Source organism: Sinohyriopsis cumingii, chromosome 14 (genome assembly GCF_028554795.1).
Source record: "Sinohyriopsis cumingii isolate HCF-2022 chromosome 14, ASM2855479v2, whole genome shotgun sequence".
Taxonomy (NCBI): Eukaryota; Metazoa; Mollusca; class Bivalvia; order Unionida; family Unionidae; genus Sinohyriopsis; species Sinohyriopsis cumingii.
This window is the reverse complement of record NC_142974.1, coordinates 18,780,259-18,805,850: the sequence shown is the minus strand read 5'-3', so window position 1 is coordinate 18,805,850 and position 25,592 is coordinate 18,780,259. Positions and strand designations below refer to the sequence as shown.

Here is a 25,592-nt window from a genome sequence, read left to right as displayed (position 1 = left end):
ATTCAATTACGAATATGGTTTCCTGCAGTCAAGTTGCAAATGAAAATTCCCTTTCTTCGTTAACTTTCAGCAATATTGACAATAGGTATAGCTTTTAGAGGTGGGTAACAATCCATTTTTTCGTCTTGACGATTTCCCGATTTTCTTTAAAGTAGAACAATCTTGCACTAAATTACGGTTTTCATTGTAGTAAACAAATAATTCTTATCACGTGTAGTCTAATTTTGAAGAAATATGACCTATACAGTTTTGCCATTGAGAAAATCCAGTGAAGAGTTGTTCTTTGACAATTTTTAATGGGACCGTATATAATATATATATATATATATATATATATATATATATATATATATGCAAATATGCAAACTGTCAATGTCTTCTTGGTGTGGTGGATGGATGTTCTGAAATTATGATGCAAATACGCAGAATATACATGATTAAATCCCAAAGTATGAGAAGTCCTTATCATACAGTATATAATAATAATAATAATAATAATAATAATGTGCGGTGATTTCAGTTTAATGTAGCGCAGTTCCTCTCACACGATGTTAAGACATTCAACTTTGCATATGGTGATATAGTTGTATGTTCAGTTTTGAATGTTTGATCCACTACCTTGGAGCGAAGCCCGATTGTATCGTATAAGCACTTAAGCATGGAATTAGTGATAACAAAATAGCATGGGAATAAAGCGGTTTGTTCCATTCTGGAGCGAGGTGGGGGTGGAAAGCATTGTGCAGTGTGAGAACTTAAAAACATATGTATCATGTATTACGTAGAAGGGCGTGGGAACAATGCTACATTTCTCCAGACTGTGTGTGTGGGTTGGGATTTTTTAACGTGCTTTAACAATTTGAATAATATCGCTACGATGTCTGTATTGTGTCAGTTCATAGCACTGTTAAGCACTAAAGCATCATGCCGCAGTCATGTAGCATCAAGTCCCCCAGTCACATTACCATTTAACAGGCCTACTAGTCCACCTACCTCTTAATCCTGAGGCCTACCGAGGCAACTGCTAGTACCATTTTTATATAAGTCTTTGATATGAACCGGGGCGGGGTTCGAAACCGTGACTTGCAGCATCCAAGGCGGACACTAACTATCGATGCCACGGAGAGACTTAAGGTGAGGGATGGGTGTGAAGCACGACTGATGTGAGCATTTATCCACACGATTCTGTGCAATTAGTGATAACGAATTTCATGAAATTAATACTGCTTTCCTGCCGACATTTGTATTAGATTATGTTGAACAGTTTGGGTAGGCTGCGTCATTCTGACCAGGATTCTTAGGGATGAAAGAAGGAAACGGTCTACAGGCGGATGCGGATTCGGTCAGAAGGAGGAATACAGCACCTTGACCATCTGTGTCTGGGGTGGGATGAGAGTCAGGGGACAGGAAGTAGGGAATGGCGTCGATAACATAGTTCACATAAATAAATAAGTTATAACCAAAATAGCAACTAAACTGGTAAGGCTCAAACCCACAAAACTCAATCCTCTTGGATCCAGAAATACCCACCCACTTCTCAGTTGACAATACTGAAGCCACCATCACACTGTTAGTCATCAGCTATGTACGACTTTATTCATTCGGATAAGGATGAGTGATACAATTACATAAAAACAAGACAGTTGCCATGCTCAAAGCAGTAATGTACGATATAAATTGTAAAAGATGAACCAGGAAGACCTAAAGCTGCCTTCTGCATGCTAGTTGAGATAATGATACTGGCCCAGGTAATGTTTGTAAAAAATGGAACTTTTGCGTATTACTGTTTAGGGAGGCAGCACGGTTAGGAGAGAGACGTGCGAATATCTTAATCCAGGTAATTAATTAGTTAATTTTACATAACCATCGTCTGTACTGACTTAAATTTACATAAATGCGATTGTACTATGTTAATTTTACATAAATTCGACTGTAATAAGTGTTTATTTTTCATTGATCCGACTTAACCAAGTATTAATTTTGACAGTTTCGACTGTAACAAGTGTTCATTTTGGACGTAGTTTCGACGGTACCAAGCTTTATTTTGACAGATACGACACATGACTGAATATTGAGATACATTATGATTAAATTCATGCAAATATATGGCTTAATTGTTAAATAACCCGTAATTAAATAAATGCACGACAAACGACTAAAGCAAACTGAATCGTCACTAAAATAAAAAGACAAAGGCAAATGCACCGAAACATCGAAAATGCTTTATGACTTAAATACGTAAAAAACACAAATTAAATGATTTGACACTAAGTACATGCAAAACACATTAAATGTTTTTGACACTAAGTACATGCAAAACACATGAATTAAATGATTTTGCACTAAGTACAGGCAAAACACATGAATTAAATGATTTTACACTAGGTACATGCAAAACACATTAATTAAATGATTTGACACTAAGTACATGCAAAACACATTAAATGATTTGACACTAGGTACATGCAAAACACATGAATTAAATGTTTTGACACTAAGTACATGCAAAGGAAATTACAATGACAACATAAGTGAATAAACGGAAACGAAAAAAAAATGGCTGAATTACAAATTACTCTTTGACTAAATGCATACAAAACAGACAAACTGGCTTGTGACTGAATAAAAAAAATGGCAAAATAGCTCGTCACTATATTCATACAGTACAAATAACTGAATCGTAAAATGACTGGCTAAATGCAGACAAAAACAAATGAATGACTGGCAAATGACTCGTGACTAAATACAAACAAACATGAAGTGAGCAGTGAATAAACATAAGGAAAATCATCAACGTATAAAGGGATATACATAAAAAATGAACTCTTTTGAGGCCTGACTAAGTAATTTGCACCTTCCTCTAATTTAACTCATTTTCAAGTTTAACTTCGCACGCATCTAACGTTCGCATTTGTGGGATTCTAAGTCTAAAATAACAATAACAATGAAAAAGAACGATTTTACGAGACAGACATGGAATGAGCAAGTAAAATTAAGACATAGAAAAAAAATTACCTTATGACATTTCGTGACTAGACTCGGGCGCATGCGAATAATTTATGTGTTTATTATGCAGTTAGTGGCTATGTATCATAATACATAAATCAAGAGGGAATTTCACCCTGTAAAAAACTACATTCTGTACAAATACACACTTCGGTCATCAGCACGCACACTGCTCAGTTTCCATGTCAATACCATTCCGTTTGCAATGCTTACATTCAGAATTAATTGACACCTCACTATTCAGGAGATTTTTTTTTATAAAAAAAGCCAATGCACAAGGGTGGACAAACAATTACAGATTTTTAGTATCAGGCAGAAAGACGCACATTACATATGTATGCAAAATCATTGCACATAAAAAAGAAATTAAGCCCGGATAAGAAAAAACCGAATGAAAGTATTGTGATCCGGGTTTGGAAAAAGGGTGTTTAGTTTTGCAACAACTATGAAATGACGGTAATATGCTGTCTTTTCTTCGAGTTACACACTGATAGGTGTATAAAATGTTTTCATGAAGGGCATCTATTGCTATAACTCGTACATCGGTGGCCTAGTGTTTAGATCGTCCGCCTCGGATGCGGGAGGTCGTGGGTTTGATCCCCGGCCGAGTCGTAACAAAGACTTACAAAAATTATACTCGCTTGGCGCTCAGCTTTTAGAGGTTAGTGTTAGGACTGGTCGGCCTGGTGTCAGGATAATGTGACTTGGTGGGACATCATGCTACATGTCTGCGACATTATGCCCCAATGCTAGGCATTACCATAAACTGCCCAACTGCAGACATCGTAGCGATATGACTGAAAAATTGTTAAAGCTACGTTAAAAATCTCAATCACACATTACACTGGTCAGGTTGAATTATAATCACTTGGTGTTTCTTCCCATATCCCGGAACATCCTCCTGATGGCGGGGCTGCAGTGTTGATCAGAAACTTCCTGTCGGATGTAGGCAACCAGCTCTTGTACTCGTGCTTCATTCATTGACAGCTGGATGCTCTTTCATCTTTGCCCAGTGTTTGAACCGTCACCTTTTGAGGTTTACCCCTGTAATCCTTAGAACGCTGAGCTTCTTCCAGACTGATTTCCCTCCACTGTCGAGGTATTACTCGTTTTTGCCTCTTTGATAAATTGATAAATCATGCCTTGGGAGTTAATAACTACCACTCATCTAGATACATTTACATACTTGCTACTTACTGATACGAATATTAAAGCACACTTGCTACTTACTGATACGAATATTAAAGAGTGATCAATGATTGTCACGGAACTGACGAATGGATAGTTGGAATACCACTTATGGAGAATACAGAGACAATACGCACCTTATGGCATGATTCCCTGTCTAGCACAATCTTCCGTTAGCAGTCTCAACCCGGCCTTGTCTCTCCAGGGTTGGAAGCGGCTACAAAATGAAAGTCGTTTTGAGTCGTATTATATTGTTAATGCGTACACGACAGTGCCCTTGTGCTTTGTTTTATTCCATGCTCTTTTATGTCACGTCTACATTTACTTTTTTCTCTCTACACTAAACGAAAACAAACCTAACACTGTATGAATGCAAGACAATGAAAATATGAAATTTAGAATGCAGCTGACATATACAAGTAGATTACAACATAAAAGTAAAGTATATTCAGTATAGCATTGCATAATTTAATATGAATTAAAATCAATATATTTGACAAATATATTAGTCTGTAGGTTATAATTAATGACGTACGAAAAATATGTAATTAGTGAAAAAACAATCCACTAGAATGATTTGTCATGAATAAAATAGAATCCTGCAAACACTATTCCTATCTAAACACAAAGAAAAAAAGAAAAACTTTACCTCCCAGTAGTATAATTCCCAGTTGCAACACTTTTCCCCGATATTATTCAAAAGAAAAGAAATAAAGAAATTTCCTACCGTAACCTGGCCGCTCTAAATTTTCAGGTTCTAGCTCCTATCTGTAGAAACTGTACGTGCGACTGCCAAAGCTTTACATTGCACATGGTCCGTGCAAACAGACCCCTTACAGGTATTATGAAGTGCACGAGCTTCTCGCCTGGTGAGAACTATTACGCCACTCAGCTTGAGTTTGTGTTCCACAGTGAACTTCAGATGAGGCGCTTTAGCACAGTCGACTTAAGAAAATATATGTTAAGGTCTTTATTATACTAAGAATCTCAACTTATTTAATGCATACGTAAAAGAAGGAATAATTTTCAGTCAGTTCGTGACAATGATAGAAAAACAAAGAAATTTTCCTGCCAATATTCTTTTTGCTGTGAGAATGAGTGACATGTACTTTGGAACCACAAGTACATTAAATAGACCGCTCCGATGGCCTAGTGGTTAGAGCGTCCGCATCGGATGCGGGAGGTCGTGGGTTCGATCCCCGGCCGAATCATACCAAAGACTTACAAATATGGTACTAACAGCTGCCTCGCTTGACGCTCGGCATTAAGAGGTTAGTGTTAGGACTGGTCGGCCTGGTGTCAGGATAATGTGACTGGGTGGGACATCATGCTACATGTCTGCTGCATGATGTCCCAGTGCTAGACATCACTATAAACTGTCGTAATGCAGACATGGTAGCGATATGACTGAAAAATGGTTAAAGCTACGTTGAAAATCCAAATCACACACACACACACACATTAAATAGAGATGGAATATATCTTCATTTTAACATGTCCATTCAAGATAGTGGCCTAGACAACGTTTCATGACAAAATTGAGGAGACTAAAGCTGATGTTTGTTTTCACAATGTGTTGACCATTTTAAAATTGACCAATGAGAAAGTTGTCAGAATTACTTTTATGGCGATTCCTAGGATAGTTTACATTTAAAGGCGTTGAACTAGCTTGTTAATCTGGGAGTGCCTTACCTTGTACCAGTACACAGGTACCATTAAATTTGGTCCAAATCGTACCTAACCTGTTATTGTCATTCCACTTGCCCGCATCACTTCGTTTATTTGCGGATATTGCCGATCTTTTACTTTATTTGAATCTAATTTCGTGTGAGATCCCGCAGACTCAGATCATGATGCTTTAGTGTTGGCACTTGCCAATGTCTCTTGAAGCCCACCGTCTCTTGGACTCATTGCAGTGTCCATTGTCAAGAAGTCTTTTCTCTTGAACTCAGTGCAATGACAGTTGTCAAGAAGTTCTTTTTTATCAGACATTAACCTAATTTAATTGCACCCTTTTTACCTTCTGAACCCACAACTCGGTTGCTTTAAAACTTGCATGCAGTTAGAAGATACAATGAGAATGCGAAACATCAATCTACAAACACTTTCGGAAAAGAACGTGATGAGTTCACTCGCCTAACTTGTACTCTGATATAACTAAATTAACGAGTCGCAAGTGAGGAATCAAACAGAAAAATGAAGGGACGGTCCACGATCAGGTGTTAACACTGCATTTTCATGAAAATATCATACATTAAAAAGGATGAACAAAAAACTTGAAATGATGGCAGTTCTAAAAAAAAATCCATTTTCATTCCCCAAGTTCAATTCCCATACGGAATAGATTCAATGCCAATACCTTAAATAAAATATCCTTTTACACGTTGTCAAAATGTTGTACAAAAATAAAAAGAAACCAACGTGTTATGACAACTTCATGCACGTGAAGCACATCATGACTAACGCTTCGCCTGGTTTTTATAACAAAAAAGAATTCCTTCTCACAACTTTGTACACTTGCATTGCCTGTCCCCACTGTTATTTGCAGCTATCCCTTTTCAGTATGTAGGCCAAAAAGTATTTCACTGAAGATGCAGTTAGACGGATTCATTATATCTTCTGACCTGAAGTGAAACGGCTGTAAATTAGTCTTCTTTCTAGACGTGGCTTTTGCAGCTCCACGTATTTGGATTCCGACATGCCATTTGATTCCCACTGGCTGAGACTTGCCATTTGATTCCCACTGGCTGAGACATGCCATTTGATTCCCACTAGCAGAGACATGCCATTTGATTCCCAAAAGGCTGAGACATGCCATTTGATTCCGACTAGCTGAGATATGCCATTTGATTCCGACTGGTTGAGACGTACCATTTGGTTTCTACTGGCTGAGACGTGCCGTTTGATTCCGACTGGCTATGACATGCCATCTGATTCCGACTGGCTGAGACACACCATTTGATTCCGACGGACTGAGACATGCCCTTTGATTCCGACTGGCTGGGAATTGTGTTTTGTATGTTGGTTCAAACATACCTTCTTGTGTTTGTGTGTTTGTGCGTGTGATTTAGATTTTCCACATAGCTTTAACAATGTTCCAGTCATATCGCTACGATGTCTGCAGTGAGGCAGTTTAAAGTGATGTCTAGCACTGGGGCATCATGTCGCAGACATGTAGCATGATGTCCCACACAGTCACATTATCGTCAGACCAAGCCGACCAATCCTAACACTAACCTCTTCATGCTGAGCGCCTAGCGAGGCAGCTGTTAGTACCATTTTTATAAGTCTGCGCTGATCGAACCCACGACCTACCCCATCCGGGGCGGACGCTCTAACCACTAGGCCACTGGAGCGGTCTATCTTCTGGTATTCAGCACGTATGTCATTTTTAAATGATTACAGCTACAGGCTTTAAACCGGTTCATTAAGTACCTCCTCTTACACTCGTTTTTTGCCTAATGAAGTGAAATTCATCCAAAGGGAAATTAAATCCTCAAGCAAAGCAGTATTCATTAACGTCTGGTTTTTCAGCGTGGGGCCTCCTAACAACATAATAAAAGGTAATTTAATCCCTTTGATAATAGTGGTACATTTGCAGAGTGTTATCTGCATTTCTGAAAGTACTAGGCTTTTTCTTCCTGATGTAAATACGATAACATGACCAGTGAAAATAAACGTCAGCAGCTACGTTCATCCCTGCTAACAAACTACAAGACTACCTAGTTCTGAATTCTTGTTCCTGCTTCCATCTTACTGTCATATATATATATAAACGCAGTTCATTACATTGGGCTATTCCCTTTGCAGGTATACTATATAAACCAACTTTCTGATCAATAAATATGGTGCTGTATATTCTGTGTTATATCGTTGGAGAGTTTTCTTTATTTTGCGACATCTGTATCAGTAGACGTTTCCTCAACTTCCTATCTTGTAGTTAATTGGAATCATCACTGAACCGCAAATGCCGTAGCTAAGACGAGGCCGTGTTGTAGGTATATAGCTTGAGCTGAATCTAGACCAATGTTCCGTACCACGAGCCATTATGGGTGTGCAGTTTTACCGGGATATCGGTTTACTGCGGTAATTTTTTTTATCGGCGGTACGTACCAGGGTATTTTGTCAGTTTCTGTTTGTGTGATTTGGATTTTGTAACGTACCTTTAACAATTGTTTTTTTTAAATATCGCTACGATGTCTGCAGTGTGACAGTTTATAGTGATGACCAGCACTGGGGCATCACGCAGCAGACATGTAGCATGATGTCCCCACCCGGTCACATTATCCTGACATCAGGCCGACCAGTCCTAACATGAACCTCTTGATGCTGAGCGCCAAGCGAGGCAGCTGTTAGTACCATTTTTGTAAGTCTTTGGTATGATTCGGCCGGGGATCGAACCCACGAACTCCCGCATCCGATGCGGACGCTCTAACCACTGGGCCACCGGAGCGGTCCGGTATTTCGTCAGTTTTCGTCAGTAAGGAGTTTATGGAAATATATATATTTTCTGGCCCTCTTTAATAAATATCTTTCACGGGTGTTTCCCTGCCTATTGTATTACTATTGTAGCTAGTCAACACTTCCCCATATTTATCAAGACTCTCTTTAACGTCATCACAATATCATTCACAGAGTGTCAGCTGCATTGTATACATATTCGCCACATTTTTTGGTTGCAGTTTTTAGATAAGGGCAATAATTAACATACACATATCAAATTTGGTACTGATAATTTAATTTTTGGTGGTCCGGTCTGCTACTTTTATTTTTTGAGTTGATCATTTTTTTTCCTTCTTCAAATTAATGGGCTGGTTATGAAAACGTCTTTCAGTTTAGCTTAGAAAGTCATGTCTTCGGTGGTAGATATAACTACTGTAGCCTTGTACCAACCGGATAATGCATTGTACGGAGTCAGTAGTGGTAGATATAACTACTGTAGCCTTGTACCAACCGGATAATGCATTGTACGGAGTCAGTAGTGGTAGATATAACTACTGTAGCCTTGTACCAACCGGATAATGCATTGTACGGAGTCAGTGCAATGAATTTCTATCGCTTAACTTGAGCTTCGCCTGACACGAATTATAATAATAGCCCGCCAAGAATGCAGTATCGCTTTATTATTAGCAATGTACATAACAAAAACAGGTTTTAATGTGATATAATGAAATAGTACAGGTTGCAGGTTTGTAAACACCTAAAATAAGGTAAACAACGCCTGGTGTGAAAAATAAAATGGAAATCGAGACAAGGTACATAAGAAATAATTACCTGAAAGGAAGGCATTATTCCAAAAGAAAATATATTTTCAATGTAGTGATTTTAAATAGGATTATTTCAAGGCTTTCAGCACGTAATAGAGGTTAGGAAATAAATACATATGTGTTGATCATTATTTTGATTCGAACACCCACCCCCACACAATTAGACCCGTCTATCGTTATTACTCTCCGTTGCCATAAAAATTCTGCCTCTGTTTATCATTGAAGTCGTCTTCCGATGCCTTGCAATAATGATTCTCTGATTTTCAACTCCAGAAAGTTTGAACATTAAAAAAACTTACCCACACCACCCTTAAAATAAACCCAAACAAAACAAGCAATAGAGTTAAGTACGATTTTATTTGTGTGTGTTACTTTTTACATAATAACTTCAGTATGTAGTTCAATGAAATGTATCAAAGAAATTCCAAGTCCATGGTTGATTTCTACATGGCAATACAAATTTGGAAATATGATGATAATAAGAAATTATATTTGCAGGAATTTTGCACTTGTACACCTGTAGTCGCCTGAAAAATGGTGGAATACGAAACAAAAAGTGAAAAGTGCACTGTAGGCGAGTTTTACAAATGGAACAAAGGAAAATTACCCAAAATTGTTATGGCTACACAAAGTTTCGGCGGTAATACGGGGGCTGAAGCATATGAATATGTACAGGTAAAGAAATAACATTTTCAACTCAACCTCAACCTATATATATATATATATATATATATATATATATATATATATATATATATATATATATATATATATGTGTTTATCTATCTATCTATCTACACACATGCACACAAACACAGACAAACACAGGCACACAGAGACACACACACACTTATCGTTATGTATATTTAATTTGTATTATATGTGCGGTTTTTCGTAATGATTATATGTTATTTATAGCCCTATTTTGTTCTTGACCTTGTCCGGAAGCAATTCTTGGTGTGCCTGACTAGTAACGTGTATTTTTAAACAATATAGTACGTAGATAAAGATTTTAAATGATTGTAGATTAAAGAGTCAGGTCAATATTGAAGGTAAACATATTAATTATCTTGATTCTAATCTTAGAAACTTCTAAAATGGAAGTTTCCATTCAGGGACAGAGTATTTTCAGAAAATGTTAATTGAGACCTAGATCAAGTAAAAGGGTAAATACTCTTATTGAACTAAGAATTACACATTCTTGCCTTAACATCCGATGCAAAATGATTCATATTGTTGTCTTCAGTTGTTTAATTTGGGTTGATTTATTTCTTCAACTTATTATTCACTGGAATTGCAAAGTGCTCAATAATACTCTTTGACTAGAACATTAATTTGGAGTTATAGTGAATTCAGACACGGACATTTTGTATTATATTATTGTGATACATCAAAAGACTTAGTACATCCCCACACTCCAATAGAGATATTGGCAATTAACACATTTGAGACTACAGACACATCAACACATTCAATATCAGAATTTATTTGGATCCCCACTTTAATTCAGTTAGACCTTCACACATTTGGACTTGTGATAGAATTTGTAGGAATATTTTGCGATTTGATTGACAATATTGTAATTTTTTTTTACATTTTCACTTTTTTATTTTAGGAAATATATTTGTTAAATTTGACAAAATTTTGGGGTTTTCGCTCTTTTCAGTTACTTTGTCTATGACCACAGAGTCGTAAAAACTGTTTAATATTATATATTGTAACAACGTAAGGTATGTTATATTCCTATTAACCTCGCTGTTTATAGCTTTGTTATATTTTAGGGACAATTTGTTTATTATAGGCAATCATTGCTGGGAAGATATTTCTCAAACCGAGTGATTAACAAGTTTCTAGGAGAACATTTAGTAATGTATATTATTCTTAAGACTTGTTGATAGCATAGATTAGTTCAATAAAATAGACTCCCTGTAATTTCGTAACATAAGGATGTATGCATATAATACGTTAATTTAATACAAGAATAATTATGCATATAACCTGTAAATTTAATACAAGAATAATTATGTGCATTTAGCATGTTGGTAGCGTTTTCTTGTGCATGGTGTAAAGTATAAATCTTCGGCTTGAAAACACTTGATGATTGGCCAAACAAATGGGAAGCAAAATAAACAAAATATAAGTCTGAAATTGGAGGTTTCGTAATGTGTTGTTATAAGTTGATTAGAGAAAAAACTACATGCAGTATTTGGGCATTTAAACACCCTTCGGTTGTGAACGACTTAGGGTCTACTCATTTACTGTTTGATTCTCTCTCTCTCTTTCTGTATGTATGTATGTATGTATATATATATATGATTTATTAACAAATAGAGATAAACAGTTTTAGTAATATTAGTATTATGTATAATACACGCTTATTAGAAGAAAAGAAAATAAATTACAAAAAAAAAAAAAAAAAAAAAATTACAAAGATAAATGTAATCAACATATATAATAGTATAATCTTTATAGCTGTTAAAGTGGTTATCAGAACTCAATTTATTTAATAAAAATATGATAAAAATATGGTGTGCATTACGGTTACTATCAAGTATTTTATAAATAATTAATCAAGTATTTTATAAATAATTAATCATATTATATTGATAATTAATTAAAAATTCAATTTCATTTTTTAAAGAATTAGTAAACTTATTTTTATGTTATTAGATTATACTTTTACCAATTAAGATTTTCTGCAAAGTAAAATAATATGAAATATTCATATCTAATTGTAAACAGGGGACATAATTCAGAAAAAAAAAATAAAAAAAATAAAAAAAAATAAAAAAATAAAAATTAATAAAAAATTACTAAATGTCATATAGTGTTTTTGAATTTAGACCTTTTGGATATACCGTGTTAAGACGGTGAATCCAATAGGTTTCCTTTAGTAGACGTTCCATTTCAGAATCAGCTTTAACAATAGGTTGGAAGGAGAAATCTTGCAATGTATGGGAATTTTTGTTAAAATGTGCGGCAACATGAGATGAAAATGGTTGATCGATATAATATTTATATCTGATCTATGTTGGTTCATACGTTTAGATATTTGTTGACTGGTTTGTCCAACATATTGGATGCCACATTTTTTGCACGTTATCAAATAAATAACATTTGATGTTGCACAATTAATGTCACAACGCATATTAAAAGTTTCTTTCGTATTATTACTATTAAAAGAAGTATTTTCATTAATAAATGAACAGTGTGAACATCTAGGTCTATTACATTTAGTTGATGATCCTATTTTATATGATGGTTTTTCTAATTTGGAATTAGTTAGGAAATCTTTCAGATTTTTAGTCCTTTTATAAGCAAGTGTGGGTTTGCTTTCGTGTAGCGATTTAACACTTGCTTTACATGATAAGTTTAATAAATCCCAATATTTATTGATAATCTTACCTATATTAGGCAAACTTGGATTATATTCAATAACAAAAGGAATGATATCTTCATTTCTATTTTTGATTTTATATTGTAAAGATTCAATCTGTGTAAGAGAAGATACCTTTTGGAAAGCAGTATTAATGATGTCAATAGGGTAATTTCTATTTAAAAAATGCTGACCTAGCTCTGTCAAGGATGATTTAAAAACAGCATCATCCGAAATAATTCTTCTGTATCTTTTTGCTTGACTATATGGTATCCCATTTTTACATGATTTAGGATGGCATGAAGAATATTCAACATACTGATGAATATTCGTGTTTTTAACATGAACCATGGTAGTAATTTCATTATTTTCATTTTTCATGACATCAACGTCCAAGAATGAAACTTTAGTTTTAGAGACATTGAATGTAAATTTTATTGTTGGATGTAATTTGTTTAAACTGTCTATAAAGTAATAAAGGTCTTCTAATGAATAACTCCAAATCATAAAAATATCGTCTAAAAACCTTAACCATACATCCGGTTTTAAGAGGCATTTATTTAGAAAATCATTTTCTAATTTTCCCATAAATAAAGATGCATAAGCAGGTGCCATAGGACTACCCATTGCTGTTCCCATTTTTTGGAGATAGTTTGTATTACCAAATTGAAAAAAGTTATTTTCGAGCACAAGTTTTATCAAATCACAAATATGTTCTTTGGATAGTTTATATGTAAATTCGTTATCTTCAAGATAATATTTACACGCTTCGACACCATCATTGTGTGGTATATTCGTGTAGAGTGAAACCACATCAAGTGTAACAAGGAATGAATTTTCCGTTAGTTTCGGTAAAGATTTCAATTTGGTAATGAAATCAAAAGTATCTTTGACGTATGAAGGTAGTGATTTCATTAGTGGTTGTAAAATGTGATCAATATATTGCGATATATTATTTGTAACTGAGTTGTATGTAGAAATAATGGGTCTACCTGGATATCCTAAAAACACATTCTACGTGTTGGTGTTGTTTATTTTATAATTTATATATATATATATATATATATATATATATATATATATATATATATATATATATATATATATATATATATATATATATATATATATATATCACATAAAAAGTTGATACTGTTTAGTGTCTTATCTTAGTTTCTGTTCGGCAAGGTTTCAAAACTGTCTCATATTCAAGAGCAATTTCCTCGTTCGATTTCATTTCTGGTAGTAACGAATTTCGGTTTCTGTCTTCACCCTCTGACACAAGCAGGATGTGCATATTGTTTTACTCTTGGTATCGGAAACATTTTATAATTTGATAAAATGCATGTAATTTTGTTGCTTTGAGTGTATACGGTAATTCCAACCATATGCAGTATATTGTAAATAAAAGACCTAAAAAATTCGTAATTATTAACTTCATGTCAAATTAGAACTTTGTCATTTTTGCTTGTTAAGTTTATTTTCTTATCGACGCTTCCGAATGTTCATTGAATGTCGATGAATGTCTATCGAAATTTACAAAAAACGGAATTGATTCATTTGTTTTGCCCTTAATATGTATTCATCGTAATGCCTGAGATTTCATTGTCGTAACATGTGTTCTCCAATGTCTTAAATCCTTTGATTTTGTTTTCTTTTTGGTCGTATGTCTTCGAAAAGCTTGATGAGTCAATCTCTAGGAATATACACATGGCCTGATCGTTCTAGTTTTGCAAAGTTAACTTCCTTGTAAATTATTTCCTCTAAAATGTCTATACTTCCTAATTTTAGACTGAATTTAAATTTATATGTGGTAATCATTCATTCAATTAGGAAACTATTTTGCAGTTCTTTTTCTGATGGGCCAAAATGGGACTTCTAACCTTTAGCTTTTATTGTCTTTAGGAGATATTTTTCTTTTAAAAATAAGGTTGCTCGATGGAAGTAGCATTTTCCGAAAATTCTACACATCTTCATGCTGTCGCCTTGGATCCAGATTATCAATCATGTTCTGCCAGGATTATCGTCAAATTGTGATCATGCTCGATATTAGAGTAAAGGCTGATATCAATATCTGCTGTTACTGGAATGCAGTCTTTAGAAGTTTTAATTTTACTCAGCTTGTCTAGAACAATTATTTGCATCTTTAGCGTATGAGAACAGCTTCTGAGTTAAGTGGTTTAAGTAAATATATATCCATTCAGTAGTATATTCAGACTCACGTAAAAATTTTGAAAACAATGGGCAATCCTTTAGCATAGTCAAATTTTCCAGATGTTGGTACATTTTTGGATTATTCGAATTCTTTGGAATCAAGTAGTAGACTTCCACATAGCATCCACGTCCATGAAAAAATAAACCAAAGTCCCCCAACCCCACCCCCACCCAAACGTCCGCACATGCCATTTAAGAATTTGTGACATACTTATATTACTGCATCATGTTAAATTAGTTTTGACAAAGGCTGGAAATATTCCAAAATAAGTAATTGGCGCTTTGATTCTAGAATATACCGATCATTGTCCAAGACGACGGCAGTATTTCCTTTCCTTGCTTTCTTTGTTTTGTGTTAAATTTAAGAAGATCTTAGAGGTACTGATTTATTGAGAATTTAATTCTGAACGAAAATGAAAGGCATACTCGTCCTAATGCCAGATGTACACATACGCAGGCAACCAGCTGGAGTTTGATTTTGAATCTTGATTCAGGAGGGCTACTGAATCCGATTTTGATCAGTCAAATATGTGAAATTAAACTTTTACGTAACCATGCGTTTCAGAATTTATTATATTCCGAACTGTTTTTTTTTTAACTGTGCGGAGTCTATATACAAGTTAAATAAAAAAGACTAGCAACTGAAATTTCGGGTCCTGATTGGAAGCCCATAAAAATAAAAAATAAAAAAAACGTGCTGAAGTGCGATCAGTGTTGTGCTTTTGAGCGCTCGAATTCTGTTGGCTGTATGGGTGTGCAGTGAAGGGTGCAACGGGTGTTCACGTGCGAACACAATCTACATAGGATCTAGCCGATGGTGAGGAAATAAAACTTCTTAGAATATACACTTTAACAGGATAAGAGGAAGTGAGCTATGGGAGGTAACAACGAAAGACATACCAACTTTAGGAGACCGTATGTCCGTCTGACAGAGTTGTTACAAACTGGTTTATTACTAACAAGTTGTAACATGCAAACTGTAAAGGAAGAGGGACCGTTAGCTGAAACTGGGAAAACCTATCAGTAAGCGTGTTTGATGAGGAAAAGGGAGTGCGACAGCGTGCGTTAGAATATGGTCTGTAACAGGGATAATCGTAAGCTTACTAGAATATCATTATCTCGATGACTGAGTCCAATCTATTTCCGAATATTGACAGCAAACGCATTTGTTTCTCTGTTGCTTGTGACAGTCACGGGCTTTCTATCGGCTTAGGTATGTATACCTTAAGGGTTTGATTTATTTCAAATTCGGATTTTATCAGGCAACAGTCAGTGCTTTTAATTACTCTCTCCCAATACACATATGTACCAATGTAAGTAGGTATGTATGGATAATTGTTTTGTACGTATCTATACGTACCTCTTTATGTCTCTTTGCATGTATGTATATGCATGTTTTTGCATCGCTGTATGCTGTATATATTGATGCTTTAAGTAAGGAAGATTTGTTTAACAAACGTAGCTAATAAACATTTCAAGACTTTCTCTAATTTCCATCTCTAGGTTATTCGAATACACAGTGCCTGCCGCAGCCAACGTGTGTCTGCTGTGCAGCCCGCCCAGGGAGGCAAGCAAGAATGTACCTACAGTTTCCCTGTAGATAGCACCATTCTATTCTGTTTAGTCGAGAACCTCAACAAGAACGGTACTATATTCATGTGCCAACCTGTTTTAATTGTTTTGTCCCTGTTAAAATCGATATGAACACTTATTTTTGAATTGCCGTCTCTCAGCACGAAACAGATACAAACACACATCTAACAACTTTTCTTTATAAGGGAAAATTTGCGTTTTCTACGAGCATCAGGAACATTATTAGTGAGAACATATCGTTCGCTTCGAATTGAAGAAATATATAATATACTCGTAATGCTATCTTACAGGCTGGAGAATTTTTAATTCGCACTCTACGAAGGTTCAAATCTAGGTCCGAAGGGTAAAGGGCACATATAGCCTTGCCTGCACGCACCAGCCCATATTTCATCACGGCTAAAACTTCTCTAACCTATATGATGGTGTTATTTGTATTAAATATTAATTCTTCCTAGTATTATTAAATATCCATTCTGCCTAGTATTATCAAGAATTCTCCTGTAAAATCTAGGGATAGTATTTTCCGTTCTATTTGGTGCATATTTATAATTCTCTCTCTCTCTCTCTCTCTCTCTCTCTCTCTCTATATATATATATATATATATATATATATATATATATATATATATATATATATATATATGTATATGTGTATATATATATATATATATATATATATATATATATATATATATATGTATATGTGTATATATATATATATATATATATATATATATATATATATATATATATATATATATATATATATATATATATATATAATATTTTGATCGACTTGGACCAAAAGATTTGTGCATTTGAACAACTGGGATAAACTGAATGCTATTTGGGAACAGCCTAATGAGTGATAAAATAGATGTCAGAAAAAAGGGTTTACAGATAGAATGGATGTATAATTTATAGTCACGGATGAATAATCAGTGATAGCTATTTTATAAATGTAAATAACATTAAAATTGTACAGCTGGATAATGTTGTTTATTGCTTATAACCATATATTAAAGTAATCGTATATAATTTGTGTATTTATCTTTTTTACATTATCAGAGAAAGAAAGACTAAGTCTCGCAGAGATTCTTAGGAAAAGCACGCTTCCCGTTGACGTCCACTTTGCAAAGAAAGGAATCATAAATATTGGAGACAACACATTTTCCACCAGCCATTTCTCTACTCTCCGTTTGACAAATGTGTCCGAAGAAATATACCTGCTTGGAAATTATATATTTGACGGTAAACACGTTTGACTCGATTGTATGTTTTTGCTTTATCTCTGTCGTTTTGTGTCACTCACCCATCTCATCCAGAACCAATTTTGTTTCGGTTTTCTTTAATTTATGCGTGGTCATTTTACCATGCTAGTGGTGTTGTTATGAAATGGCAGTATTAATACTAGTTGGAGGATAGGCTATATCAATGTTTAATAACGACGTATATATGAATGACAAAACTGTATATCACAGCAAACTTTTGACTCAGTTTAATATATAAGAGTCTTGATGACCTACGTGAGATGCTTTTGCCTTGCAACGCTATTACAAGCTTACCACGTATACCTTTTGGCGCTATATACAAGCTGGCCTACGTATGCCTTTTAACACTCGTACCAGCTAACCTCTGCATGACTTTAAACACGGTTACCAGCTGACCCCTGTATACATATTAACACTTTTGCCAGCTGACCTCTGCATGCCTTTTAACGTATTTACCAGCTGAACCATGTGTGCCTGGTAACGGCATTACCATTTGTCTCATGCATGCCGTTTAACGCTAGTACCATCAGACCCCTGAAAATTTTGAGAGGAGAATTGTATCACATGCTAATAAAAAATGATATATTGTATCATAGAATATAGTTTGATTTAAGTTAAGTAACACAGGAAGCGGCAATATTTGTTTCTGAGTATATTGTACACTGATAATTTACTTCTTTTAATATTTTTTCAAGATGAACTTGACCTTAAAATCGTCCAGATCCCAATCAACCTTGCCACTATTAAATTCTCTGAAGTTACGGGCCTCAAGGGCAAGACTACATCCTACTGGAAAACCTTTCTGAGGAAACTTGACCTGAAAGCAGCCCAACTTAACTTCGATGTTTTTTCCGGAAATCAAAGTAAAGGTGGGGTCGATAAGTATACTTGTGAGATTAATTGTTGAAACTACATGCATTTACTATTAATATTATATGTTAACAGGATATAGGTTAGCAGCATCTGACATACAATTTTCTTGATGACTAAGATAATGTTTTAAACTGGTCTTGTAACTAAATATAGCGAGTTTGGAATTACAATCTACCGGCCATGTTTGAGCAACAACAATACTCCGGTATGCAAATTTTAAGCACTGAACCTTGCAACGCAGATAGATGAAGCCGTATGGTTACCATATAAGCCTTCAACGTATATGTCGCATCATCAACATTAAAAAGGTCTCTAGCTATCAGAAAAGTTCGTAGAATGTTATATTTCTTCTTTGCTTCAAATTTACTTTGGTACATGCATGGATTTCTGAGGAGACAAAGAAACAAATGACACACAAGAAATGATGCAAATAGTATCACAGAATAGACTAAACATTTCCAGAACTGTGGATAGGTCTTTAAGTTAGGATGAAATCCCGCTGTGACCGTCTTAAATCTGGCCTGCAGAATTTGACCGGTCTTCTCGCCAGCAGTGTTTGTCTTATATATGCTTCCAGCCGGTAACTGACCTGCTTGCTTTCTGTATTTCTTACTTTGTCGACAACTTGTCATTATCGTGTTCCACTTGATTTTGCTCTCAGTCGCTGAATAGGTCGAGGACTGAATCGTCGACTGGGTGATATTCTGAGTCTCTGAAAAGGTCATGGCCCGAATCGTCGATTGGGTCGCGTTCTGAGTCGCTGAATAGGTCGTGGTCTGTATCGTCGACTGGGTCGCGTTCTGAGTCGCTGAATAGGCCGTGGTCTGAATCGTCGACTGGGTGGTGTTTTGAGTCACCTGCTTGATCTGGCCCTTCCACCATTATAGCTGGTATGATAGATGGACATAGACGAATATACGAAAAAATAGGTATTTCGGGCAAAACTCTGTATTTTTGGAAATTACTAAGTGTAAAAAGTCTTTGTTCCTCTTTGCAGATATCGAGATTACCTTGATCTTTTTCCAGTCGACTAAAAGTTTAGTCCCTAATCTTTCAAGATCTATCTAGCTAGGAGTTCACTTATTTGAATCTGTACGAACTAATACGTTTATTCCTGCTGGGTAGCTGGAACTATTTCACTTAAGACAGGGTATAAACTGTAGTTCAAGCTTATACATCACCATCATCGCATCACAACTGACTCGTATTTATACCAAATAGGTAGGATCATGTGACCCAAAACTTAAAATATGGCGCTATAAAACCCACTTACATTTCCTATCAAAGCTTTATCGTAACGGAACGAAAAACAGTCTCCCCTTGTTTCCTTATAATATTATTGTAATGAAAAATGGCTTTAAGCTGAATCTTTTAAATTAACAATTTTAGCAAAACACTTGCTATTTATTTCATATGTATTTACAAGAGCAATGCTTGGTGTTTATACTTTCAGAAATCAGTAAGTCCACATCAGATGGCGCAAACAAAGAAGATGATATTGACGAAGCAGATTACCTTCAATACGAAAATTTACAACCTTCAATGCACACCCACATACAAAAGAGTATAGCAAACGCCACTCAAATTGATGCTGAGAATTCAGAAGACAATACATACGAATTCATGGCTCCAGTACCCCTGGATCGAGTTAGTAAGCTTATATCAAAGTTTGATCAGACAAAGAATAAACCAAATGAAACATATCAGATGAATCAAGGAAAATCCATACGTACAGTGGGACAAGACAATTACCTGCTATCTAACGTTGCTGGTGAGCTAAATGTCTCTTCAGAGAAAGGATCGGCACCAAGGAGAATGGCTGATTCCAGTGCAATACCACAACTAGTAGGTCCCAAGTCAAAACATTATAGCAAAGCAGATGCTATGAAATGTTCACAAAAGGAACAAATCACAACCAACAGAGAGTCACGTATTGCAGTTGGTGATTGTCCTTCTGAGCTGACACGTCCCACTGCGTGCAAATTATCTGGGACTAAAAGAGAGCCAATTTTATCGACGTCTTTCTTAGATTCTTATGAAAACACACATTTTGGCGTGGTCTGTCCCACAACTAATGTCAAGCCCAATGAATTCAGTATCATGAAGGGCAAAGAGAAATCTCACGATACAGCCTTTCAGAAGACACTAAAAGAAAGAGTGATTCTACGTGATGTGGATTCAGAATATGGAAGTCTAGGTAAGTATGTGTGTGTATGCTGAAAACTTGCACATGTGACGAAAACACCTTGAACAGTTATATTTAAAATCCATCTTGCAAACTATTAAGAACTGATTATAATCTTGATTGCTAAAATAAAGACTAAATTGGTGTTCGTACTGAAGAAAACCCGAAGTTTTGAACATAATCTACACAAGTCTTTGAAATTAATTGTTGCACAGGCAGGCATTAAGGATGGAGTCTGGAACTGCAAAAGTACGAATGATTTGTTTTGTTCATAATTATTTCAGAGTTATTGGCTTCAATTCATGTAATAGTTTTTGAATGCTTCAAACCAACATTTGTGATGCTATCCTCTTTTCAATGCTATCCCTTTTCCAGTTTTCCGTTCCCTATCCTCTTTTCAATACTAACTTTTTTTTTCAAGTTTTCCATTACCGAAAATATACAAAGCAGATTCATATGACGACAAATAACAGTCATAACACAACAGATTGTATGTTTGCTATTTAGTTGGTTTTTATTACGACATGACGTGTTTCACAAATCGGAAATGTGTTTGCTTTTTAATCTTCGGCTTTTCAATTACGTCCCCATCTTTCCAATCTTGGCTTTTCCAAGACAATCCCTTCTTTCTACTCTTGGCTTTTCCAAGACATTTCTATTTTTCATCTGCATTTTCCAAGATATCCCATGAATGAATATGGTGATCATAAAGTAAGTGATATAACCCCACATATCTAACATTAGTCTGAGTACGAACAATATATGTTAAATATAATAAAGGGATAAGTGCAAATGTTATTTACCTAATACCACTGAAACAGTGTTTTTAAACTAAATTTGCATAGATGCTATGGAGCAGGTTGTATGGACATTGATTTAATACACTTTATACATGCACGTAGGTGCAAACATCGGAAGTGTCCTTTGTTGTCACATTGTCTAGTCTTGATTATCGATCTGTTATATAAATTTCCTATTACATCGTACTAGCATTATTTATGTATGTTTTCATGGTTACTGTTTGGTATCTTCTTAACTAGGAATTCATAATTCAGCTTTTATGAAGCTTCATTTGTATAAATCTCGAAACGAGATTTATTTTGCCAAGACTACATGAAAAATGCATTACTCCGCACTTAGAATTTGAAAGATAATGTTTTGCTAATACATTTCACCTTTTGGAGTGAATTTATCACGTATACTTGTTATACATTCTTTTATACATAGCCAAGTACAAACTGGATGCTGCAGGAATAGAATCGGATGCCGAAGACGAAGAACACAGTAGCCTTGTGTACGAAAACTGTGGAGAGATCAGAGGAACGAACCAAAAATCTCTATCTGAGACAGCCAGCGATGATAGTGGTGGTCTCTACGAAACAATGATGATATCTCCTGTGTCGAGTTTTCCAGGATTTATCAAAGAGTAAACACAGGAAGCCTTTGAGAACAGATACAATTTGTGTCACATATTTCTAGCAAACAAACAATCGTTTCAATAAATGCTTAACATGAACAAAAATAAATCGCAAAAACAAGCTTTCAGTGCAAAACTCAGTGTAATAAGACACAAACCGAACATCTTTTCATTACTGGATAACTTTGAGTTCTTTTCACATACAGGAGAGTCTGAAAGACGATTATTGTGAGAGACTGGCTGAAAATTCATTCCATACCACACTGCCCTCATTGTTCAAACGATCAGAGGCTGACAGACATTGCACTTTCTCTGCGCTTTTGGCAGATTCTTATTGAATACAATGTTATCGATATCACATTCTAAACCCGATTCGTCTGCGAACAACATTCGTCCAAGACGACGCAGCCGCTACACCAGCAATCGCACCTTCGGTAGCAAAATAGATACTACCCCAATAACCTTGAAAACGAGGCAGCCGTTGCACCAATAGAAACTACCCCAATAACCTTGAAAAAGCCCCTTCCTGATGTGTTATGGTACTATAAATGTAAACGTGTTAGACCCGGGTCTGTCGTCGGATAATGCACCGGCAGATCTAGCTTTATGCTTTGATGTTAGAAATTGGACACGACTTACACGTAATTATAAATGATACGATTTAGACAATTTTCCTTGCTTTAAATTTTTTACAAAAAGATTTATTTTCGGTTTGTTACCTTTTTTGAAACTTTTTAGTGCCATACGACAAAAATAAATATTGTTTTGCTTTTCATCCACGTTTCGACCAAATCAGCGTGTTTTTCATTGCAACCAATAAGCAACGCTTGTTTTATGGCAATCGAAAAAAGTTTAAAATTTAACAAAATGAAGTTGGAAATTGATTTGCTGTTTTCGGCATGTAAAATCTACGCAACCATTTAAACTATGCAAGTAATATTTGCCTGCGAGTTGAGTGTCACAGAATTAGGCAAAGAAATAACTTGGTTTTGCCTTAGAACTATTTGACTATTTCTCGTTGTACATGCGTACAACGTTATCTAGGGCGAATACGTGTTTTTCCAGGTAAGCGACTGTATTAACTTGTACCTCGCCAGAAATTACTTGTGACGAAGTAACATTACTAACATGATATGCACGGGTATTTTACCCTGACTTTTGCTCACTCTCCTATGGATTTAAGTAAGATCAATTTTTAAAACCGACACTGGTCGTTTTGGATCCCGTCAAGGAGTGTACGCTCTCCATTGTTCTCCAGCCATAGGGGTAAGTGTTAAATTTACATTTTCATTTGATATGCGAAGCTTACTCGGTTTATAATGTCTTATCGCGTAATAATGCATTTATTACAACGCAGATTTGAACTTTGAATTACAAGTCACTATTAGAGGTTAAAGTATTATCATATATCTTGAGTTTATACAGAAACTATTAGTATGACCAATTTAGTTTTATTGTAGCTGATTGTGACTGTCGCTGTGATTGTGACTGTCGCTGTGATTGTGACTGTCGCTGTGATTGTGTCTGTCGCTGTGATTGTGGCCATGATTCTGATTGTGACTGTCACTGTGATTGTGACTGTGAATATGACTAGAGCTGTCTGAAGCTGTCTAAAGTTGTTTAGAGCTGTCTGGAGTTTCCAGAGTATTTAAGGCTGCGTGCTGTCGATACGTATGCATGTACGTATGTCTGTGCCACGGACGTAGAAGTAGCAAATTAAAAATGGTGCTGTATGCTGTCTGTACGTGTGTATACGTATGACTGTACATGTGGTGGATCCATAAAGGGTGCGAGCGGCCGATAAGAGTGTGGGCCAACCCAAGGAATCGTGTCACTGTACAAGGAGTCTAGAAGCATACGTTTGGTTCAATTGTTGTTCCAATTGCATTTTTACGTTCGTAAGATTATTTTGAATATTCGTTGTGTTCATAAAATTATTTTGAATCTTAGTTGTGTTCATAAGATTATTTTGAATCTTCGTTGTGTTGAGTTCATATTCGAGATTATGTGAATCTCTCTCGTAGTGTAAAATACTGTTTGAAGCGTATCTGCAGTCCATGAGGTTTCTTGGATCTGTACTTCATATTGATTTAATATTTTGGTTTATTTTCAATGTGTGAATGTTCTGTAGAGTGATTTGAGTCAATCGTATGTTGAGAGCGTGAGAGAATCATTGTGTTTTTACATCATATATTTGTCTTTATTAATTCATTTCATAAATTTCCATCTTTCTCACATTGTGTTTGTCCTATTCATTTAGTCCAAAAACCCACTCGATTTCTATTCTTCTTTTTACGGTCATTTTATTACCAAAGATATCAAATTCTCAAGAGTGTTGTCGTATATGATACAGGAACAATCAGTGCTAGACAATTTGAAGTGACTGAAATCGTAGATGAGTTGCAGCTTGCATCTTTACCGATTGCAGCAGAATGCAGATGAAGTTTATATTGAAGGTTCACATTCCACTATGTCCTAATGCAAAATATTGGAAAACGTATGAGAATTATATACACGGATTTATCAGATCAGAAACACTGTATGAGAAATTTATATCCGTTAAAAGAATAAAACTTCTCGGAAAATTAAATATATTACTTGATAGAATTACCAGCAGCAATTTTTGATATTACGCGGGGTCATTTTTTGGAGCTAAATATTTACAACATTAAACGTTTTCTTAATGAGAAACATGTTTTTGTGTGTAACATAGATTTTCTTTACGTAATCACAAGTATACGACAGATGACAATGTTGCCTCTATTTAAGCTCATCCACAAAAAGTTACTTCAACACGCTTGACTTGTATTTAACTCATTTAGCCGGGCACAAGAACAGTGTAACTATATATATATATATATATATATATATATATATATATATATATATATATATATATATATATAAGCGTGTGTGTGTGTGTGTGTGTGTGTGTGCCACATGTGGACAATTTTGATCAAATGTCTTGTTTCAATAACAGAGTCGGTAGATTGTACATTGACATAGCCACAAACAGTCGTCTTTGTTTCGTTGATAATGCATTTGATAAATATATTTATTGTTCATGCCTTTTTATCCAGTCAGAAAAATAATTTTCTATTGGTCCTTTTTTACAGCGATGTTAACCAGGTTTTCCTAATAGAAACGTGTTCACTGTATAATCACTGTATAAACTTCGTTGTTATATAAAATATGTATATTGTAA

General features: G+C 35.2%; 1 protein-coding gene across 8 annotated transcripts; it reads left to right on the top strand.

The window, feature by feature from the left end:
• Window positions 1-712: 712 nt before the first annotated feature.
• On the top strand, window positions 713-25,592 carry LOC149783359 (uncharacterized). 8 transcript variants are annotated; one of them, XM_089931565.1, is made up of 8 exons: window positions 713-1,834; window positions 3,923-4,102; window positions 9,957-10,133; window positions 16,552-16,693; window positions 17,710-17,892; window positions 18,608-18,781; window positions 20,239-20,982; window positions 22,198-25,592. In XM_089931565.1, exons 3-8 carry the CDS (start codon window positions 9,993-9,995, stop codon window positions 22,398-22,400), a joined length of 1,587 nt encoding a protein of 528 aa, XP_089787691.1. In that variant the 5' UTR covers window positions 713-1,834; window positions 3,923-4,102; window positions 9,957-9,992; the 3' UTR covers window positions 22,401-25,592. The 8 variants fall into 8 exon arrangements, with proteins under 8 accessions (XP_089787691.1, XP_089787695.1, XP_089787690.1 ...); XM_089931567.1 differs by lacking the exon at window positions 713-1,834 and adding an exon at window positions 4,946-5,030 and having other exon boundaries at window positions 4,085-4,102; XM_089931569.1 differs by lacking the exon at window positions 3,923-4,102 and having other exon boundaries at window positions 713-1,745.

Coding starts and splice junctions, on each gene's coding strand:
- LOC149783359 (XM_089931569.1), top strand. CDS start 9,993: ATGGTGGAATACGAAACAAAAAGTGAAAAGTGCACTGTAGGCGAGTTT. Junction 16,694..17,709: donor CGAGAACCTCAACAAGAACG/GTACTATATTCA, acceptor TTACATTATCAG/AGAAAGAAAGACTAAGTCTC. Junction 20,983..22,197: donor TTCAGAATATGGAAGTCTAG/GTAAGTATGTGT, acceptor TTTTATACATAG/CCAAGTACAAACTGGATGCT.